At 43.5% G+C, this 22531-nt stretch overlaps 1 protein-coding gene across 2 annotated transcripts in view; it reads right to left on the bottom strand.

Annotated features, from left to right (window-relative positions):
- Nucleotides 1–22531, bottom strand: part of LOC8053055 (poly(ADP-ribose) glycohydrolase) — a 48053-nt gene that overhangs the window by 24986 nt on the left and 536 nt on the right. For both annotated transcript variants that reach the window (XM_029981787.3, XM_029981786.3), the window contains 7 exons: nt 22301–22484; nt 22098–22197; nt 20850–20939; nt 15897–16031; nt 13193–13276; nt 6425–6499; nt 5898–5990 (listed from right to left, as the gene is read on the bottom strand). In XM_029981787.3, the coding sequence (XP_029837647.2) occupies nt 5898–5990; nt 6425–6499; nt 13193–13276; nt 15897–16031; nt 20850–20939; nt 22098–22197; nt 22301–22484 (761 nt within the window). The remainder of the gene's footprint in view (nt 1–5897; nt 5991–6424; nt 6500–13192; nt 13277–15896; nt 16032–20849; nt 20940–22097; nt 22198–22300; nt 22485–22531) is intronic.

Below are 22531 nucleotides of genomic sequence, written 5' to 3'. Positions count from 1 at the left end.
GCATCGTGTGCGCTCCATTTTGCGCATCGGAAAGCGTAAATTCTCGTTTCTTCTTTTTTTTTTTTTTTTGTCTTTAAAGGTCTGGCCGCTTGGCGCCAAAGTCGGCTCAAAGCTTTCTCAGCGAGCGCTCTCAAAGCGCTTCTCTGTAGCATCGTGAGCGGTCCACCTGCTCGTCGGAAAATGCAAATTCTCTTTTCTTTATTTTTTTGTCGCCGAGCTTACTTTGGCACGGCGCCAAAGACAGGTCCTACTCACTTTTTTTTTTTTTTTTTTTTGTAGTGCGCGATTTTTGGGGACGTGACGTTTAGTTATGCTGTTCTCCAAAGCCTGCTTTTGGACACGCCAAAAAAAAATTTTTTTTTTTTCATGCTAGTTGTTGAAATGGCATGTCAGGACATTACAAAAAAATTGTTTCACTACAGAGGTGCGTAGTTTTTTTTTTTTTATAAAAAATAGAAATAGGAGGCCTAATTCAAAGTTCCCGCCAGCGCATTGTGACGTAACAGTGTACCGCAAGGTGTCGGGGCGGTCAGAAGAGAGGCATCGACATACGTCACTAAAAGTGGGTTCGCAGGAAGTCACATGAGTTTCACTCCTCGTGCTCTCTGCGACCGTGCCTACGACTTTTTTTTTATTTTCTGCTCTTTGTACAAGCGATTGTAGAAAACGAAGTTTCAGTTCCACTAGCTCTTTATCGCTGCACCGTTGGTTAGTTTGCGTGCTCTAAAAGTTGAGAACGAAGAGTCAGTAGATCGACGTGATGGAGGTTAAATGATGAAAGCGTTGCAAGTACAAGCCAGTGTACGAGTGCGTGCCGTCAGTCCGATGATACAGAGCTATACTGGGCACAAAAAAAACTATCAAGTTTTGAAAAAAAAAAAAAAATTAGAACGCTCGCAGAAATTAGGATTGCTTGCGTACGACACGCCCAATTGCATTGCTGAAGCTTCGGACACCGAGGTCGTCGAATCATCGTATACTCTCCAGGCTGAAGATGCCTGCCGTCTCTCGGAAATGCATGCAGTGTGATCTCTTCTTCAGTTGCTGAAATATCGGGACAGTCCCTCACACAGCACCTTCTAGGCACTGAAGTTGATCACGTCAATTCATTGACTCCTCTTCTACCTTTACAGCAACATTAAGCAAATGAAAAGCAAATAAAAAAAACCTTGTCTGCTTGGAACGCTCGTGGAGGTGCGGAGAGATACACAAGGAGGGATACAACTCACGTGACTTTCGGCGATGCCTCCCTTCTGACCGCCCCGACACCTTGCGGTACACTGTTACGTCACAGTGCACTGGCAGGAACTTTGAATTGGGCCTCGTATTTCTATTTTTTATAAAAAAAAAACTACGCACCTCTATAGTGAAACATTTTTTTTTGTAATGTCCTGACATGCCATTTCAACGCCTAGCATGAAAAAACATTTTTTTTTTTTTTTTTGCCGTGTCAGAGGCCTTTTAAGTGCAGACGGCAGCAGACCATCCGTGAGTACTTTGGACAATAAAAGAAAGTTTAATTTGAACCGTTTTTCTGTCCTTGTTTTTAATTCGATCATTCGGATACCTCGACCAAATTTCAAGGTCCCGTCGAGATCGAATTAACAAGAGTTTACTGTATTCATTCATACCATTACTGCAGTTGTTCTTTTTGTTTTTTCATTTATCTGTCCTTACTGCATTATTTTTTTGCTCATTAAGCATATAAATTATTCTTTTGTATTAATGTGTATTTCTCCACTTCTGCAACAACCTTAAAAGGGCCAACAGTAAAAATTATGATATAGACTAAAAAATGTACCCTGCCCAAGGTGAAATAAACAGTCTTCTTCCTATTCTTACACACATTCACCTAAACATAATATCCTCATGTTTCATCACTCTTCTCCTCCTCCCTCCCCTGAAGGAGGCTAATGCACCTCACCCTTTTTTTGTTCATTACATAACACGACAACAATCAAAGAAAGGCAATAATATTGCTGGCAAGACATTAGGTTTTACTAAAAGTAAAACGAGATGAAATGGGGCTTCCCCCTTCTACATTCTGAATAAGAATTGTCAGCTAGTCATGTGCAAATAGTGGATTTTGAGTTTGAAGCAAATTGGAAGCGAAAAGTGGTGTCGGTCAAACATTTTCTAATCAAATATTGAATAACTTCTGTCTTTCGCTACCACGCACAATGCTTAAACAAAAATTCAGCTGAACTCACGAAGGTTGTTTTCAACCCTCCCCTCGCCCACTTCTTAGCTTAGTTAATTTTAATATAACTATATGAACTGTGGCATGTAAACGACAGATTTGTCGCAGCTACTTTACTAATTGACGGAATTTATAAATCTGTTTGCTATATGCGAATAATTTTTCTTCTATTTTAAATTTTACGCACAAAAAAAAAAAAGAAACAAGTACGAATGATGAATGGGGGTGGGTTGTCAAGACATTGCTGCCTATCCGGAGCGTAAGTTTGCTTTTTTGCAGGGGTTACGTTGACATCACAATGCCGCGCTCTGATCGGCTCCCCACTATCCTTCAATCAAAGCCAATCAGAGCTCCGCGTTCTGACATCACCACAACCCCTGCAAAAGAAGCAGACGAACTTGCAGTCCACATACCCTGTTCACCCTTACGCTGAGAATGCAGCCAAAGTTACAAGCGCGAACTAGCCCGCGCTTCTGGCTTTGAGAGGTGCATTTCTAGCGCGTGTGCTTGTTCTGCGGAACAACGCTTCAAAGCGGCGACCTCGAGCTCTCATGCTTGTGGAATTGGCTGCAGTCTCAGTTTAAGGATGCACTTCCCACTGAGCGCTGTCGGAAAGCAATACCAAAGGAACCCGCAAGCTCCGTGGGTGTTGCTTACCCTGCAGTGCACAGGTGCTCGGTGAGAAGCGCATTCAACTGGGCTAACCCTTTGCGATCTACACTTCGAAAAGTAGGAATATCACAGTTCAGCTCGAAGCAAACGGCCTATCACTCCAAATTACCGTTTGAAAATTTGAATATTCACACAACACTGCAGCCGGCAAATTTCAGAAGGAGGAACGGTAAAATTACATAGAGTCACTCAAACTAAAAAATAGTGCATCCCCCGTCATACATGCACACTCTATATGCTAGTCAAGGGGAGCATTAAAATTCTGCTACTTCCAAGTTCGAAAAAAAATAAATATGGAGAAGTGCTGATGCTTGTAGTCTATTGGTGCTGTAGTGTGCCATTAAAAATAGACAGTGCAACCTAAATTTATATAGTATTAAAGGGTTGAGCTTCAGCCAATTAATAGACAGCATGCACCTGCATGCTGCCAACATTTTCGACTTTCAGTTTCAATCCGAAATGTTGAGGATGGCTTCCAAATAAGGCAAAATCGTGATTGACAAAGCACATAGGCCCATTGCCCTGAAGCAGCGCCCTTCCCTGCACACTCAGATGCACTGCAGGAGAGCTGAAGTGTAGGGGCAGCCTCCACAAAGTTTTTGAAAAGCCATCTGCAGCCCTGAATTAAAATCTATGCAAAAAAAAAAAATTAAAAAATTTTCTCTGCTTGAGTTTGACATATTTATAACTAAACTAGAAATAATTTGATGATGGATGTATTAAGCTGCTTCTGCTGCAAATAATGGGAAGTTACTGGATGAAAAATCAGTTTTTAGAAGGTCAATTCAAAAGAGGCCATTATCTCAAGGTACATTATTGCATAAAGGAGAAGGCCAATATTTCATGGTGTGTCCATGCACAGAAAGGCATGTTTTTCAATTAAGTGCTCTGTCTTGAAAAGTAGCCGATGGCAATGAAAAAAAGAGAGCAACAAATTGTTTTAGGCCTATGAAGCCAGCGAGGCATGTTGCAACCTTCCTACTTGTTTAGTATTCGCAACTCCAGCGTGCCGCTCGCCCTCCCGTGGACGAACGGAGAACCAGAGGAGCGGGGACGGCAGCGGCGGTGGCGGTGCAGAAACGGTGGCAGGGACTGTCGGCTTTCATGCGTGAAGCCGTTTTAACGAAAAAAGTGAGCGCGTTAAAAAAGGAATTCTTGTGCTCCGCTTTGCAACAGCGTTGCACGAAGGACTGGGATGTCTAATTTCATTAGGGACCTTTCGCGTATCGCATATGCTGCAGATTTCTGGTCTTGTGCATGGCCGCCAGCTCAATCTGTGCTCAATGTGACGGAACACGCTGACGCTAATAATGAAGAACTCTATAGTAGGTCCACGGAAAGTCTATCTTTGCCATAAGTAGGAGAAAACTCGTCGCGCAACGGTATGTCGAGCAATACAAATTGGGAATGGGTTCGCGTTTTAAGGCAGTTACAAGGAACATGACCATTTAATCCAAGCACTTTAAAAAGACAGAATACCTGCATACTTGCTTTCAGGCAATTACAAAGCAAATAAAGAAATGCTCGGAGCATTTTAAGTGCGTCTGTGTTAGCCAGCCGTTCGTGACGAGAGCTTAGACGTGCAGTTTTGGCCAGAGGGACCGCAATATTGCAAATAACACGGTAAAAAAAGTTACGGTATATTAAAATATTTATTTTTGATAGAGCAATGAATAAAACCTCTAAACACGCCGATTAGGTTAATAGGCAGTTTTTGCATAGCGTACACCCCTAAACTCCAGTTGGGCATACACCGCACTGACGTTTAAACGGCGCTACCAACTTTCACGAGCGGCTTGATAGCCGAGTTCTGCAACTTATTAAAATAGCTTAAAAAAGTCTAGATGACCGCCAAAAAAAAAAAAAAAAAAAGTAATTGGCGTTTTTTTGGCTCTACTGCAAAACCTCGGTGTTTTTTGGGTTTTTTTCTATTTCGATACTCTTTGATGCGTACTTTAGACGTTTAATATCTTATATTGCGCTGTCATCAAGCCTCTCGTAAAAGTTTGGGCCGTTAGTTTGACGCCAGAGGGCTACACGGCGAACTGAATTTTTTGAGTGTCGTATATGTAACAAAAAATGTAAAAACCACAAAATCTTTTTCTTAAAGTGATCAGCATGCAACGCTCACGGCGCGCACTGCAAATTGTGCTTCAAAAGCGCAGCGCGACCTTGCGGTTGTAATGCTACACCGCACGGTAGTCTGTGGTAACAAACGTTCTATCAATAACCATGGATCAGTTTGATTACGTATTGCAATACATGAAAACCGAGACGGTGAGCAGCGATCTGAGAGGCTGTGACGCGAAGACACCAATACTGTGTATTGCTGCTCTTCCGAAGCTTGGCGGTCACCGTTCGCGGCTCTCTTTTTAGAGCACTAATGACCAAGCAAAGCGCAAACATATCTTCATCGCCCTCAATAATATTCTGCCACAAACAGTAACGTGGCCGGTGCCTAAAACGCGCTCGCTGACCACAAAGCTTCGCAATTTGAGGTTTCTGCTACTTTTAAGTAACAGCCTGCTCGTTTTCCTAACATGCATCGGCATCTCCATCACCTGTAATATGATCCCTCCCTAACCGCTTCGCATTTGTAGACAAATAAGTCATTTTTAGCGCGCTGTACAGCGTCAGCGATTACGCGCACGGGATATCCTGGAAAATCTATCCCCGTCGCTTCCGCCATCTTGGAACTACCGCCCCGCCACCTATAGGGCATTGGAGTTGCGAATACCTTTAACGTATGAAACTAGTCAGACATCCAACTACTTATTTTGTCATGGTATCTGTACAGCGACACAATGAAGAAGTTATAAGTAGAGCGGAACTGTCAGCTTCCCAGGACGATTTTTCATCACTTGCATATGACATCCTGGTGATGCAATTGAAAGCACATAAACATGTGAAGTTCTATCCCCCCAAAATAGGTATGCTTGTGGCTAGAGCTGCCCTCCAAGGAAAGAATTCAGCATTTTTTGTTTGGTAACAAAAAGAATGACCCTCTTTCTCTGCCAGCACTTACATGAGTAATCAGAGTGGGCAGTTGCAGAGCTAAAGCAGCTATTTTGGGAAGGAGGTTCTGGAAGAAGCTTCTTGCTTCTGAAGAGTCCAATTCCTAAAGGGACAGGAAACATTTTACTGCAGCAGAATAATTAGTTTGCTGGACAATAACGTTAGTACCAGAAGATTGTTATGTTTTCCAAAAGCATGCACTAAAGAATATGCATAATCTCAATTCCAGGAGGAAGAAATGAACTGCTTACGAACCATAATCTGTAATTCTGTTAGGCTATATAAAGTTTTCACATTTCTTGGAATTTGGTAGTTGTTTTGTTTTTGTTTGTTTTTTTTTGTGACAGGAAAATAAACAGAAAAGACTATGCCTAGCTATGTCAACTTATATTTAGACAAAAATGAAATAAAACAGCCAAACAGATCAGGGCTAAAATAATGGGAAGTGGCACTGTCTCCAACTAATAAGCCAGCCTCTGATAAGAGGCTGCAGAAGAGACAAGCTCTACACATGTCAAGCTTTATCCATCACAGTACCTCCGAAAAGAATTTGTGAAGGCTCCGGAAGTTCCAGCTTGATGAGAAACGGCCATTGTACCTGAGAATCGCATTCTGGAAAAAGACAAATTGGATCACCACTGTAACGCAGCGACCGAAACCTATCTATGATTCAGTATTAAGTTAAAACCCAAGACCAAAGTAAAAAAATGTCATCCTCACAACAACACAACCCAATGACACCTTGACTGCATTGTTCAATACAGATACCCCTTTATAGAGCATACTACTATTACCCTTAAAGTTATCAAAATGTCTCCCATAACATAGCGCTGGATGTTTACAAGTTATGAATAGGGTTCAAAGTTTTCGGTTTAAACCGATAAAAAACGATAAAGCATGCCGAATCCAGTTTCGGAAATTCGGTTTTAATCGAAAAAGGTCAGTTTGCAGGTTTGGCGTTTTCGGTTGAAATTGATAAAAGTCCGGTGGGTAGGGGAGGGAGAGAGAGAGAGGGAGGGCTTTGCAAGGTTCGACATTCTGTGACACCTTCGTAATTGCCCTCTTCCAAGGTTCAACATGCAACAAAAGAGGTCTTGAATTGGCTTTCGCGGGACATCTGTGTCCTTTCTGTGATCGGGCTTAGTCTGTCAGGTTCCCGGTCCAAAAAAAAAAAAGTTTGGATGTGGGCTAGTATAAGGTTTTTCGCTTCATGAACTTCAGAGGTCATCGAGGAAAGCCGTTAATACCTTTCTTAACACCCTCTCTCAAACTTCCCTGTGGTTGAAAACATAAATACAATGGATTTTTATTTTATTTTTGCCATTCCACTGGTCATTGTACGGTCATCACCTCAGACGGTCACGTCGTCAGAATGAGAAGGAAAAAGAAGCGTGCTAAAGATTATGCCCGCGAATTCCGCGATTTTGAGGTGTGTCCTGACGGATGTTGTAGCGAAGACGACGCATGTATATGTGTCGTTATTCTTCGAGTGATCACAAATATCACAGTTACAAAGATCATCTGATCCGGTGTCCGATTGTGTTTCTCTCATATTCACCGAAAAAACCGGTAAACCTTTTTGGGAATAAATATACACCAAAAAAAAACGAAAATCATACTATAAAATCAACACCGAAAAAAAGTACACCGAATTTTGAAAAAATAAAAACCGAAAACGCGGAACCCCTCAACAACAGGGACGCAAAAAAACTGTTGGTGATGGTTTTTTGCCCCACAACCAGAATTTATGTTTACAAAATTGAGTATTTATTTTTTTACATTCAAATTTCTGTACATCGACAGATGTTTGTATTGGAACAAGTTGCTGCACATCGACAGACGCTTGTATTGGAACATGGCTCGTGCAAGGTAAATGCTAGAACGCCGCTTTCATAGCCCCGTTTTGAGAGCGCTGCAGACGTTTTTAGATGGAGGTTAAATAGAAGATGGACACAGGCGATGGTGGACATTAAGGCGCCGCATTCATAGGTGTGTCTTACAGGCATTGCAGACGACAAGAAACGGTGGAGGAAGAGCAGATGCCAGAGGCTGCCGCTCATCTGCTCACACGACTAGCAGGCGGTGTCAGACGCCAGACTAGATGCACCAGATGTTGCAACAGAGAGACACTAGGCTTGCAAGCGGGTTAGGCCATGCAGCCAAGCCAATCCAGTAGTAATGGGCAGGGCCACTGATCTGTGGACGGGGCTTACAGCAGGCCGTGACCTCCACCTAAATTGCATCTAATGTAAATGTATCACAAAAAAAAAAAAAAATTAACTTTTTTATTTATTATTACGAAATAATTTTAAAATTTTTTTAAAAAAGTGTTTCATTTAGGCTTTTTAAAAAATGTTTTATTTGCATTTCAGTGTTTCTTTAACTCTTTCCCTACCATGGACGACCTGAGTTTGTCCACACTGTTTGTACCGCTCCCCCCGAAGACGAGCTGGGCTCGTCCACGTTGATTCGGGCTCCACTACGCTACCATGGACGAACTTGGCTAGTCCACGTGTTTCTAGTGTGCTTTGCCGTGGATACATGGTACCTCACGGAAAATAGAAACCTGGTAAATTTCTGAATTTGGCAGAAAATTGTTCCAACGCAGGCAATAGGGGATTTAAAAATGGCGACGTCAACTTCTGGTCGCTGCGTTCATAGATACGATCTTGCCTCAAAATTGGGGCGAAAATGAAGATATTGTGACGTCTCTTCAGATTCAGAAGACGAGGAAATGTTTCTTTCATCGAACAGCGAGAGCGATGCAACTGAGTTATTAGATTTGAGCTCAGACGTCTCCGATTTCGATGAGGACATCCCGTCGACGTGTCGGCATAGACTAGAATAAATGCAGAAAATCTCTCTCCAGCCCCTCCACATATTGCGTTCACTTTGCGTGCTATGTGATGCAAACTGTCTGCAGTACTGCTACGCCCGGCCTGAACGTCCATGAGCAAAGTGATGTGAACTGTCTGCGGTAATGCAGTGAAGTGGAACTTTAGTCCCTTTTTCTTTTGCAGTGTGTTTAAAGATTTCTCATATAATAAATATTTTGGCATTTGTTTTTGGCCTTTGTATTGCATATTGAATTTTTAGGGCACATAAAAAATTTGATATTTTCAAATCGTTTTTTCAAAATTTTTGCGGTAGGCAAATGGTTAAGGGGTATCTTTAGCAGTGCAAGAAATGTCATGACAAGAGTATTGCATTGGGCAGAGTGCACTGTGAAGGTGACTAAAATCTGAAGGAGTAAAATTAAATAAATAACCTTATAAAAATAAATTCCAGTTTTTTAGGGTCCCCCCTTGCAAAGAGCATAGACAACTGTCCTTTCCAGTCAGCTGCGTTAGCTTATCTCCCATCATAGCTAACTAACTCCATCATAGCCGAGGTCACCATCGGCCGAAACTGCAATTTCTAGAAATAAACTGTCTTTCAAAAATTTGGAGAAAAAAAAATCATGTTAAAATAGGGGTGGGTTATCTTTCGGGATATTATGGTAGGTAAGTCTGCTTGGCTTATGAAAAATATTTGCGCATAGATACACATTTTATGACATAGAGGAAGAATTTCCCCCCTCAACATTGTTTCCTATAGTATACAGTTAAACCTCGATGTAACGAAGTCGGTAAAATTCGCAATTTACTTCGTTACATTGAAATTTCGCTAAATCGAAATTTGGCTTTAGCATGCGAAAAAAAAAATTCCGAAACATTTTACGGGTATGAAAACTCGCCGAAAATGACATTTATTTTGGGGCAAAGTACTCCGCGAGTTTTGCTTGCGCGTTGTCCGACAGTAGCAGCGGCGTCATACGGCGTTCGAGCGCCCAGAGCGCTTGCACGGCATCTCGCTGCCCATGCGACGCCATGTACCTCCTCAGTACGTCCATTGCGTCGAGCACTTCCGAGTGCTCGTGATCTCGGCAGTTTCTTCAGGATGGCGTCCAAAACGTTTGCTTTCTCATCCAAAGAAAGAACTTTACGTTTCCTTATGGCAGCAAGCACGTGAGTGAACCACCCGGTTGAAAAATTAAGCTGTTTAGTTTAGGCGGTGCCAATGTTTCCAACCTACACAGCACTCTTGACCGCACAGTTTACTCAAGTTTACTTGCCCTCTTGCGCCCCTTGCGCCCACAGTGTGCTTGCGCAAGACGATAATCGGTCTTCTCCTAGATGGCAAGTCGATAATCGGTCTTCCCCTAGATGGCACTGCCCGTGCGGTCGCGCGGTCGCGCCATCACGTCGCTCCCCCGCCGAAGTTGGCTCCCGCGCTACCCGCGGTACAGTAAACTATGATGATCAGTGAATGTCAGTGGTGATGCTGTTATGCCGTGTTAACTTTTTGCTCGGCATTTTCTGGCCAGCCCCGCGGAATCCGCTTTGCCGCATGCCTCGCCGGCGCTACCGGCGCCGCATCCTCGGGCAGCCTAGGAACGTTGGAAGGCCTGTCCCCGTGAAGTAACCTATCAAGCGCTCGCGTTTGCGCATAATTTTTTTTTAACCACAATTTTTTTGCGAAGTTGTTTTTTAGAGTTGATTTATTTATTGCCTTCTATGGCAATGGGGCTTCGTTATATTGAAATAGCAGCAAAATAGACTTCGTTATATAGAGACTAAAAATACATGGGGTCTATGGGCAAGAAATTATGAAAAATAAAATACTTCGTTAAATCGAGGATTTCGTTACATTGAAGTTCGTTATATCGAGGTTTGACTGTATAACTAAAGTTCCGCGTTTTCGGTTTCTATTTTTTCAAAATTCGGCGTACTTTTTTCTGTGTTTATTTCAAAAATCAATTTTAGTTTTTTTTCGGCGTATATTTATGTCCAAAATAGTTTATCAGCTTTTTTCGGTGGATGTGAAAGAAACACCAACGGACACTGGATCAGATATAGATCCTTCTAGCTCTGATATTTGTGATCACTCAAAGAATAACGGCATAAATGGACACTTTATTTGGAAAATGTGTGCAACTGTAAAAGAAAAAAAAAACAAAAAAAACTCAGAAGCACAAACAAGTCAGATACGAAGCCTATGCCGAAAAAACATGGAACTTCACCTTCTGTACATCAGGATTATGTGATCTTATTATAGTGTACACAGATGTACTTTCCCAGGTTCTCCTCGCTGATCCGCACTATTTCTTTCCTGTTAATATGGCCCTGAGCTTCGAGAATGCCCTCTCAACGCTAACACTGGACACTGGCAGGCTGAGGAGAAGAAGCACTGCCTGAGCCAAAATCGACCAATCAACCAATTGTGACCGCCAAAAAGAGACACACTGAGACGTTTTGAAGCACAACACAACATGCAGTGCTTCCATTAAGCCAGTCTCCCTTAGAACGAGTTCGAAAACATGCTCGTACATGGTGAAGTAAGGGGGCATTTCGAACTTCACGGTCCGATCGATGATCACATTAAACCAAAACGTCATAATGGCATCCGTGTATCCCATACATTCGGACACGTTTCGTTAGAAACTGTCGTTCCACTTTTTCGCCACGGCTCTGCGGTACGACGGGAAAGTCAAAGTGACCTTTTTCGCTTCAAACTGAATTTTAGAAAATGAATTAGACATACTTTTATCGGTTTAAACCGAAAATGCCGAACCTATAAACGGACCTTTTTCGGTTAAAACCAAATTTACGAAAATAGATTCGGCGTACTTTTATCGGTTTTTATCGGTTTAAACCGAAAACTCCGAACCCTATATATAACATAATGTGAGAGATGTATGCTGACAAGCAATACAAAATTTAGAGCATGGTGAGACTTTATTTATTTAAATACCCCAATGCCAGGGACATTACGAGTGGAGTGGGTTGCATAATATTAAATATGTAAAAAATATAGTGAGAATAGAGCATAATACAAAATATAAAGAGTTAATACAATAATGGTTAAACAGCAATTTAAAAACTCATGCTTTCGGGAAATTTTGCCTATGACTGTGAGAAGGCTATTCCAACTTGCACAGCTGCCGAAAAGGAATAACTATTGAAATGTTTTTTTGCGACATGATAAAAGTTTAATTCATGGTGGTGATCGATACATGCTTCAACATAAAGTGCTGGTAACTTTTGTTACAGGAACAAATTTCTACGATATACCTTCCGAAATAAGCACGGACGAAATGTTTTTCTAGAATGTAAAAGAGGTGATAGGTAACCCTCTCACTTTCACGCAGATTAAACTATTGACGCAGTGAGAGTTTGAAACTATGAAATGAGACACATAGTTTTGAACTTATATTTTAAATTCTAAAATAAGTGATTTGAGACAAGGCTCCCAAACAGAAGAGCTGCATGCTCCAATTTCGACAAAATGAGAGTTATAAGAAATTAGCCTCAACCTAACTAAAATATTTAATTGGAAATATAAAACAACCAAATTAGGATTTAGTATGATTACTTCCTAAAATGCTTCTTTGTTTAGATACCCCAAGGCCAGAGACATCACGAGCGGAGTGCGTTGCATAATTTCTCAAATGCTTAACAGTAATTTAGAAGCATCAAGTCAGGGTGAAAACAACTGTCCTATTACCACTGTTTTCTTCCCTACTGACAGCTTAGTTTCAATCTGCGTAGCATCAAAGCTTTAAACAAGAAGCATCATAAAATCATCTCGTTTACCAAAAACCAAGTTCTAGCTAGCATTATTGAAAGTCAAATTCACCTTCCAACACCCACTAAAAGCTTGTACAGCTACATAAAGGTGAAAATCAGGTTACTTACTCTTTTAATGGAATTCTTAAAAGGCATAAAACATCCCAGCTCGAAGACAACAATCCTGCCACAACTAAGAAAAACTTGGGGGATGCAAAGCCTTCTCCTATAAACCTGTGCTTGTTCACAAGCCATACAAATATGTGTGCGTGGTCTAGTTGGTAGCGCCACGTGTCACGTGACGTCGTATCACGGGATGCTGTGTCACGTGACGTTACACTTGGCTGTGACGTATGACCCCACCGACCCGCTAAATTTAGCGAAAAACTTCCTGCCAAATTTGGCGGAAAAATTTTCTGCTAAATATGGCAAGAAGAAAATTTTCCATTAAATTTGGTGGGAAAACTTTTTGCCAAACTTGGCAGAAAAATTTTTTGTTAAATTTAACAGAAAATTTTTTTGCCAAGTTTTGCAGGTCGACAGGGTCACGATGTCACAGCAACGTGTGACGTCACACGTAACTGTGCGCGTTGCATAATGAAAATTTTTGGTCTTACTGACGCCGGATTTTCCGGGACACAAGCTCCTAAACATTGTTGCGTTATAAAATCATGAGAATAAAATGCACGTTTCTTACCGCTAAATCCCGAGAGTTGTCGATGGGTGACATAAGGGATCTTTCTATTAGCCACCAACGACTTTTGAGAGACATGCCGTTAGCCTAGGGAGAGAATCAAAATAACTGGTCAGGTCTTGCATCAGTGTATAACTTTATTCAACCAGCATCTAGTATACAAAATGTTTTTTTAGTGTGCCCAGCAAAAAAAGAGAGCTTGTTTTGGGGTATGTTGGTCCTGGGGCTAAGTTGGGCACACCAAGGTCGCCACTAGAAAAGATTTGTAGCGGCTAAGCAGCGACGACAATAACAATGTGGCTTGTCAAACGAGCCACGTTAGCAGCGCGTGCCGCATGGGTACTCACTACTCGAGGCTGGCTGGCTCGAGAGGGAACATCGATACCATCCGACTCCTTTTATCAACGGCAGAGCTCCCAGTCCAGCTACTACTTGTTCCAGGCGTGTAAATAAATGAAGGGGCCAATTCGGCCAATTTAGATTTAATGAAATAGCTAATTAATAAAAAAAACTGTTGGCCTTTCCTCTCTGGTGAAGAAGCAAGGCCAGTGAAGCTGTACTATGGTAAGCGGCTTTCCAGGCAAGCGATCTCAGGGGTGGAACTCATCAAATGTATTTGGGAGCAGTCACGGGAGCAGCTGAAACCGCTGTTTTGGAGCAGGTTGGGAGCAGCTAAAACTACATTCTGGAGCAGGCTAGGAGCAGCTCAGATCAGTTTTCATTGCACTTCAGCTTGTGTCTTAGACGAGCACAGGAGCAATTTCAATAGTGCTTAGCAGCACAGATGAACATGAGAGGTTAGGAACCTAGGTAGATGGGATAACACATAACAGTGTAACAGATGCGAAAACTTGGAACTTTGTGAGCCTTAATGAGAGCCAAAACGCAAGTACCATACGTTTCTGAAGATAATGTACTTGATATTTTCTGAGTGGCTTTCAGCTGCTCAAGATGCAAACCAGCACTGCTTATCGCACAACTCACGTGCTCGACATAGTAATTATATGTGCGAACCACGTGACATGCGTAACCAACGGACGTGCAGCTGCGTGGAGGAACAGGGCAACAAATTTCGAGTTTATCCTATTGTGCAACTCAATATCGAAGCAGCAGACTACGATTAACAGAGTTATTGTATTCAAAGCGATTAACAAGAGCAAGGTTAAAGTACGCCGAGCAGATCTACCGCTCGCGTGAGAGCTGCTGGACGGCAAAATTTCGGATCGGACAGCGTTTCCAGTTCTATCAAATCACAATTTATCTTGCGGGAATGCGGTTCCAACTTATAACGATTAAGTAGTAAACAGAATCTTTTGCTCATTTTTTTTCCACTGGTTGACTTCTGGATCCCGGGCCGCAGAGCCTCAGGCAATCTGACGCTTAACGACTCGACCTCACCTCGGCCGACTTGCTTAATCACTGATGGTTGAAGAATAACAATCCAGTCGCATGCAGGTGGTGTAGCGCTTGGAATCCGACCCCCGAGTTTTTAGGCGCGCTTCCGACTCGAGATACATAGGGAGAATAAACAGAACAAAGGATTGCAGGGCCGACCAAGCTAAACGTGCTCATTGTTGCCAGTCGAGTCGATAGAAACCGAAACCAAGACAAAATACAATTTCTTTGGGCGCACGTTGTGCGATTTGGCGCATAATGGCGCAAGCTATTGGCAGTGGTGCAGTTTCCGCAAAATGGCGCAGGATGGCGCAGACAAATGCATCTGGCGCAAAATGGCGCAAATGGCGCAGCCGTTCCACCCTTGGATCTGCTCTTCTTTCGCAAGGGAATCTGAAGCGCTGGACGCAGTGGAACTCGAGGCGACAGCGGCTTCGCAGCGGTTGTGGACCCATTCGTTCTGCTGTGTCCGTTGCCACTCCTTCTGCACCCGGTCTTCTTTACCCGAAGAAAGGGGACGCAGCCTACCCATCGCGAGTCCAAACCGCAATTGATAAGAACATAGGAAACAGCGCGTCAAACAGATGAGGACGAAGAAGAAACGCATGGGACGAGCGTTGCGCTTGTCACGTGTGTTTCTTCTTCACACTTGTCTGTTTTTCGCGCTGTTTCCTACGATGAATTCCCACCAACTTGCCCAATTATCCAATCTTTTGATAGCTGGAAAGGTCACTGTTGTCGCTCATAGATGGCAGTAGCTGTCCAGAGTTTTGTGCCGTTTTGTGTTGACATTTGTTTGGTACCGGACACGAAACTGGGGAAAATCGCCCTTAACAGCTCCGCTGTAAAAAGTTTGACGGTACAATGTAAGAAGTAGGAGAAGTGATGCTCAACCTTGTTACAATCTAGCCATGACGTAACATTTTTATTAAATTTATTAAAAATTTGCAGTGGATGCTACAGGGTGAGAAATGTACACGGCTTCAAAGCCATGCTCGGTTTGAAGCCTGCACATCTACACAATATAAAGGTCGAACATCAATTCTCCAATCACGTTATGCCTCCCCCTCGACAAAAAAAAAAAAGAATTAATGATGTTAATTAGCCAACTAATTAACTTAGTAAGCCTCTTTACTGGTGGGCCCCAAGGTCCCCAACTTAGAATCAGGTCTAAAAGAACCATAATGCAAGTTTTCTTTTTTTTTAAATTCTGGACACACTAAAAAGAAACACTGTATATGTCAGTATTTAGGATTTTGTATAACTAACACAAAAATGAGTGGAAAAAGAAAGGAGAAGCACTCAGCCTCACCGGGTCTTCAACCGGGTAGACACTCTGCGAAGAGCAAGGCATCCGGACGTGGGATCCATCCCACTTATCCACAAGCGTCTCTGGGTAGGGTGTCGTTGGATCTGGTCTGAGAGCACCGTTTTCACTTGGCACCATCTGTCGAAAAGCAACACGTCCCGTTTACTGAAGAGAGCCACCGCAGTTGCCGGTAAAGGCAACCCAATAATGGTACACAACAATACGAGCCAACTGCCACTGCATGATAAAAGAACTCAAAACTGGCTTAATCAAACACGATGCTATGCTCAAACGATTAAATGCTGCTCAAAACTCGCATACTACATTATGTGATAGTCATTGCCACAGTAGCTAACTTACAAAGTTACTAGGTGTGTGTGTGTTTGCGCATGCAATACAAAGTAATCCTTCACTTCAAGATTACATGCCAGCCAGTTTCCCACTAAGGATGTACCTATTGAAGAAGTACTTATGGTGAGAGAGTATGTGGAGCAAACATTTTCACTACTAGCAGAGCTTCACATTTTTTTGTTTTTTCCCAATACAAGAATGTAGAACTACCTAGTACAGTATTACAGTTGCATACACACCTTTCATTCCTCCATTTATTCTCTGCACTTGGTACTGTTATTGACTCGGCACAACTAACATTTTATATTGTTTGTGTATTCCATCACTGCTAGTAAATTACCAACAGTGTACAACTAGTACAATACGGCAAGCAAGTGAACCAAAACATGTTCTTTCGCACGCGAGAGAAAAGGCATGAAAACAATTAGGATTGTCTCCACGCAAGGAAGACGAGGCACGAAAAAGTGAGAGATGTGACTAAGGTCTGCCCCAAAAGACAGTATCCTTTCGGTGGGTGGCAAACAGCATCTCGGTTGCGGGTCTTTCATTTGACTTAGCTCATCAGGTAGTTGCTAGTCGACAAAAACGATGCACCCTTCAAACTCTTTCACTTTCTCTTTTTGAAGGTGAGATGAATGCCTGTGTTAACGCATCACAGCTGGGGGTGTGTGGAGCAAAAACTTGTGCTGCAGAACCCAGGGATCCTGGATTCAATGTCCACCCCTGCCCATTTCAATCCGAATGAGCACTGTTCCAGCGTGCAGCCGTGTATCACTACTGCATCGTGCACGTTAAAGACCCCAGGCTAGCGACTGTGCTGCACTGGCCAAAATGCTTGTCCACAGCTGAGACACCAGATGCCCATTGAGGCTGACTAACTTCCGGCTGTCTAAAATACACACAACACAATTATTGTAAAGTTAGTGCACCCCTTATTTTCATTCAAAGGTAAACCAAAATAATGCAAGAGCATTCATTTTTAAAACATTAAAATTATGGCTTTAAGGATATTAGCTTAAAGACTCTAGTGAGCCTAGCCAGTGCTAGACATAAAAATAATTGGCCAGACTGTCGCTGTAAAATTTCAACACTAAAAGAGGACCACTCAACATATGGAAAAACTTACCTGCCACATGGAGAGGGATGAGGACGGGAATAAAACACAACGTTCAGGTCGGACTCCTTTTGTCACCATTTGCCTTTTACTCGTCTTTGTACCTTCTCATGTGGTAGGCAATCTTTTCAATTTGTTCAATTCATTATGCTGGCAGAACCTTCACTTTGTGGATTATACAGTGGACTCCTCTTAAACGGAACTCGAAGGGACAGAAAAATTTGTTCCGTTTATCAGAAGTTTCATTTAAGCAAAGCACATAAAGTGAGTGAAATATGACTTTATTTCACAACCCTGTTGTTCAGCTAATGTAGCTGACTAGAAAAAAGAGGTAATGGTGGTTTGTTTTGCATTTTGTAATTGCTTTTTGACGAAGTAGGTTGCATGCCTTGGAGGTTGCGCAGAAATTCCGCACAGCCTTCAGACTCAAAGTAGCGCTGCAAGAGAGCAACAGCCTCCCTCACTGTGCAGTCTGGCACTGCAGTAGGACCGGGGTCACTGCATTCCACGTCATCTTCACTGGAGCTCAAGGCCTCCTCACCTTGAACTTCAGCTACCAGCTCTTCAATGCTCTCTTCACAACACGTTGCGACGTTTGCATCTAGCGTTTCATAATCTTGTCGCGTGAAAGAAGTGGAAGAGACCAGCTGACCAAAAAGGATGTCAGCTTCAGCCGCATCAGCATTCCCCAGCAGTATCCCACTCCTCGTCGGGAATGACTTCTTGTCTTGTGAAGCCTGTGTGGTGAAAGCATCTTTGCACGGTCGACACTTTAACTTACTCCCAGGCATAGGTCAGCATGTGCAGTGCCGAAAGGAAGTTCACACTATAGTCTTTCCCACTGTCTGCACAAAGAAGCATTCGGTGGAGTAGCTGACGGCGGTAGGACACTTTCAGGTTTTGAATAACACTTTGGTCCTTTGGCTGGATTACTGCAGTTGCGTTCAGTGGCAGGAACTCGTGGCCGACGGACTCAAGCCCATCCACTTCACCATAAGCGGGGCAGTTGTCTACAATAAAGACAACTTTCCTGCCCTCACGGGAAAATCTCGCATCCTGTTCCCGCAGCCCGGTTTCGAAAATCGTTTGCGTCACCCAAGCTTTTCCGTTTGCATAATAAGTGACGGGCAGCTCCCGAATGCCTTGACTGCACATTGAGGAGCGGCGCCCACTGGATACGCTGCCCTGCTGCTTCTTTTGTCCTCATAGTTTTCCACGCTCTGCTTTCTTCGACTTTGCAGTACCACACACTTGAAACAACGAGGATTTTGCGATTTTCCCACAACCACCGGCCTTAACTTATCACTGCCGTCCATGTTGGCACCTACCAGCACTGTGATGCGCTCTTTACTTTGCTTACCACCAGTACAGGTTTCCCCTTTGAAGATGAGGGTCTTGGTTAGGAGCGCCTTGTAGAACAGTCCCAGCTCGTTGACGTTGTACACATCTCGTGCTTCGAAGGTTTGCAGAATTTCTTGCAACCGCCCCTGTTGCCAGTTGCTACAAAGGTTTTTGTTGACTGCTGCACTTACCCCAGAAATAGTCTTAAAGACTAGGCCATGCCGCTTTTTAAAACGGCTGAGCCAAACGTTGCTCATCTTGAAGTTGTCAATTCCCATCTGAGGCGCAATCTCTCCAGCCTTTTCTTCGAGGATGGGGCCTCTGATCTGGAAATTAGCACTTCGCGCGCGCTTAAACCAGAGAAAAAGGACGTTCTCTATTTCTTCAAAAGACGTCTTCCGCATCCGCCTTCGGTCGGTGGCAAAGCTTCCGCGCTATACAACGTCTTGAATCTTTTCTTTGTCCTTTGATATCCTTGAGAGTGTAGACTTCGGGATATCGAACTTCTTTACGATTTCAGTCTTCGAGAGGTCACCACGATCCAGCTCTTGAAGGATCTTCATTTTCGTAGCAAGTGAAATTGCTTGGTGCGGTTGTTTTTACCACTTCCACCACAACACGGCAAGCAGACGCTGACAGGAACGACTGACGTTTTGCCAACTCTATGGTAAACGTGACCTGCAATAAGTTCAAGACGAGGCGCTAACCCTAATGGCGGTAGAAGCACTGTATTGGATTGCCTTGTCATAATGGCTTGGTTGGATGAATGGATGGATGGTAATGTACCCTTTGTAACGGGCAACACCTTGCGCCACCTAGCCTAACATTCCGTCCTCCCTTTCTTTTTTTAATACGTATTTGTATAAATTTTGTTCTAACACAACCCCTTCCTCTTTTAAAGTGTCCTCCGTCTTCGCTATTGCGTACTCCATGGTTGTGAGACTGCTGTAGCAATTTCTGATGTCCGCGGTTGCCATCAGTAGTTTCGGTTTTGGTCCTGTTTAACCGAAACAAGCAAAAAAGGGGGTTCCGATTACCCGAAGAAATTGTCATTAAATACATAGGAAACCAACCGAGACAACCTTTAGAGTTTCGTTTAAGCGAGTTTCGTTTAATGGGAGTCCACTGTATAAGCATTCAAAGATATTGTGGACATCCTCTAGTTATTGAAGCACTGTCACTTAAAGAAATAGATCACCCTTTTTCATTATGGGTTTTGAGTGCGCAAGAAATCATAAGGTAACAAGAAAAGATGAATATGTCTCTCACATGCTTACTGTAATGTTAAATGCACATTTTGGGAACTTCGGAGAAGAGGCCGCACAACATCAGCGATGACCCCCGTTGCTCACCGGCCCTCGAGCCCTAGCTGGTTCTCCTTTATGTTTATGACCCACTTTCAAAATGGCACGTACTTAGCTAGATGCCTGCGTCGCAAACGGCCATATGCAGATTGTTGGCGCACACAACAAAACTATGTGGCATAAGGCGATACTCCCTTTCAGCAGGGACATTTTGACAAGCACGGACAAAAAGCAAAGGGCGCTGCTGCTATGTAGAGCAAGATAAGAACAGACAAGCGTGGCTTAACTACCTTCAACTATTAGCGTCAACAGGAAGAGAACGGCAAGGCATCTCTTTTCTGAACGCCCGGCCTCCAGCATGCGCTTGATGCCTGGCGCTGAAGCGCTGGAGGCGAGGCAACTGAAAGACTTCTTGTTGTACCCATTTTGCCACCGACTATAGGAAAAAACGTTTGGCGCAATGAAAATAGAAGCAGCTAGAAGCAACACGAAGCACTAGCTGCAGAGAACGGGCGACGAAAAGATGCAACGAAGGGGTGTCGGTGCTAAGAGGAGTAAATGCAGCAGGGAAAGATACGGATGGCAGCGAGGATTGTACAACGTCACATGTAAACAAGGTCAACACTTTCTTTGAACAGGGACTGCAAAGGTGCGTACTGCAACCAGGAAACATTCTTCCGATGTGGCATGAAGCATATCAGCATGTAGCTCAAGTTCTTTTTTTTCTTTTTTTAAAAAGGGGGAGGAAGGCATTGCATTTTTGGAAGGCCCTCATCCCCCGGGATTCTAGCTGGTCATGTTTTGGCATCTAGCCCTTTAAAAAGTGGCAAGAGTGGAACTACTTACCTTGCAGAAAACCGTGTGATTGCTTGTGAGGGCAGGGAGTACGACACCACATTCTGGAGTTCGCTTGAAGCTCGACGGAATGCAGCCGTCCTGTTCAAGCATGAAAGATTGTGATCGTAACGCAGCCAGACTAAAACAAAACAACATACTTCTCCAAGGAACAGACACCATTTTCTGGGGCTCTTTTTGTTTTCTCTCTATAGCTTCGGTGAACCATGAAATATCACTAAATGTCAAATGCTGCAAGTGCTATAAGGTAAGTAATTTCAGGTACCTAAATAAGCGTCCAAACTCTGCAAATTGCATAGAATATTGTCGAGTGATGCGGAAAATGACAGTAGGGTGCGAAATCCAACAACCAATAGAGGAGAAGTAAATGTTAGAGAAAAGCAGCCTCAACTCTCTTATGACAAGTAATGAATGCTAGGGCTCAATGAAAGGATTTAAAAGCCCACAAGCCGCCAGCCGTAGTGCTCCAAAAATGCCCACTAATTGTGATGATCACGTAGCGCTTGGCAAGCATTTCAAAAGTACAGTCAGGGACAAAAGTCCCCAGGACATGCCAGCTGCGACTGAAACGCATTGCTCTGCCATCTGCCGGCGGGTCGCCTGGTTATGAGATCACACAAAAGCGCTTGCACGTCCTACTCTGCCTGCAAACATGTGTGTTTTCCTGCTCTTCTGCAGCACAGCACCGAACTAGGAATCGGGCACGTCGTACCGCCTCGGAGATAGCGTTGGCGGCTGATGAGCGTCTGCTACACATTCCGAAACTCGAGATACCGCCTGAGGCATTGCGCCGCATTTCGCCATGTCAGCGCACCTTGCTTTATAACCAGTTCAGCTGCTGGCACTGTTTGCTTCATCGCGCCATCTTCGCGGCGGTACCAGGTGCCCGTTTCCGAGTTAGGCGCCGCACCGCAGAAGAGCGGGAAGCGCACATGTTGGCAGGCACATTAGGACGCGCATGCGCTTTTCTGTGATCTTGAAACCAGGCGACCTGCCGGCAGATCGCAGAGCAACGCATTTCAGTCGCAGCTCACGTGTCCTGGAGATTTTTGGACCCGACTGTACCTCAAAACATTGCGCTAAACACTCAGCCGACCCTCGGCTGAGCAGAACTCTCCTGTAACACTTGACAATGTGTTAATACTTTCATGCATTTTCCCTTATGTAATGCTTTAAGGGTTCTATGGGGTAAATAAATAAATATATAAAAAATAAGTAACCAAACAGGGCATCGCTCACATCAGCGGCAGCTTCTTCAGAACTTGAAGAATGAGATGACCCTTGTGAAGAGCCCTGCGAGCAAGCTTGCGAGGTCTCTTTGGGAGACGAAATTCCCAGTCTATATTTAAAAAGAAAAAAGTGATAGAGGCTTGGTACACTGCAGCGTTTTCCATCGGCATAACTCGTGAGATCACAAAGGCACGTCAATCATAATTACATACTCTGGGAAAAGATCCTGCGACAGGTCGACTTCGGTTGATTGGCTATTGTTTGTTTCGATGCATTCGAGGCGTTCCGTCTGCGAGAGCGCCGATTCACCGAGTGGTGATTCACTGGTATTGCTGTCCACAGTTGCTGAAACGTTCTTCTCGTGCGACGTTTGGTTCTCACTTTCGGAATCCATGCCTATAAAATAATTTGGGAAGAAGTGTAAAGCAGACAGCGATCAAACA

This window comes from Ixodes scapularis, unplaced genomic scaffold, assembly GCF_016920785.2.
Source record: "Ixodes scapularis isolate PalLabHiFi unplaced genomic scaffold, ASM1692078v2 PGA_scaffold3__209_contigs__length_174095766, whole genome shotgun sequence".
NCBI lineage: Eukaryota > Metazoa > Arthropoda > Arachnida > Ixodida > Ixodidae > Ixodes > Ixodes scapularis.
This window is presented reverse-complemented; position numbering and strand designations above follow the sequence as displayed.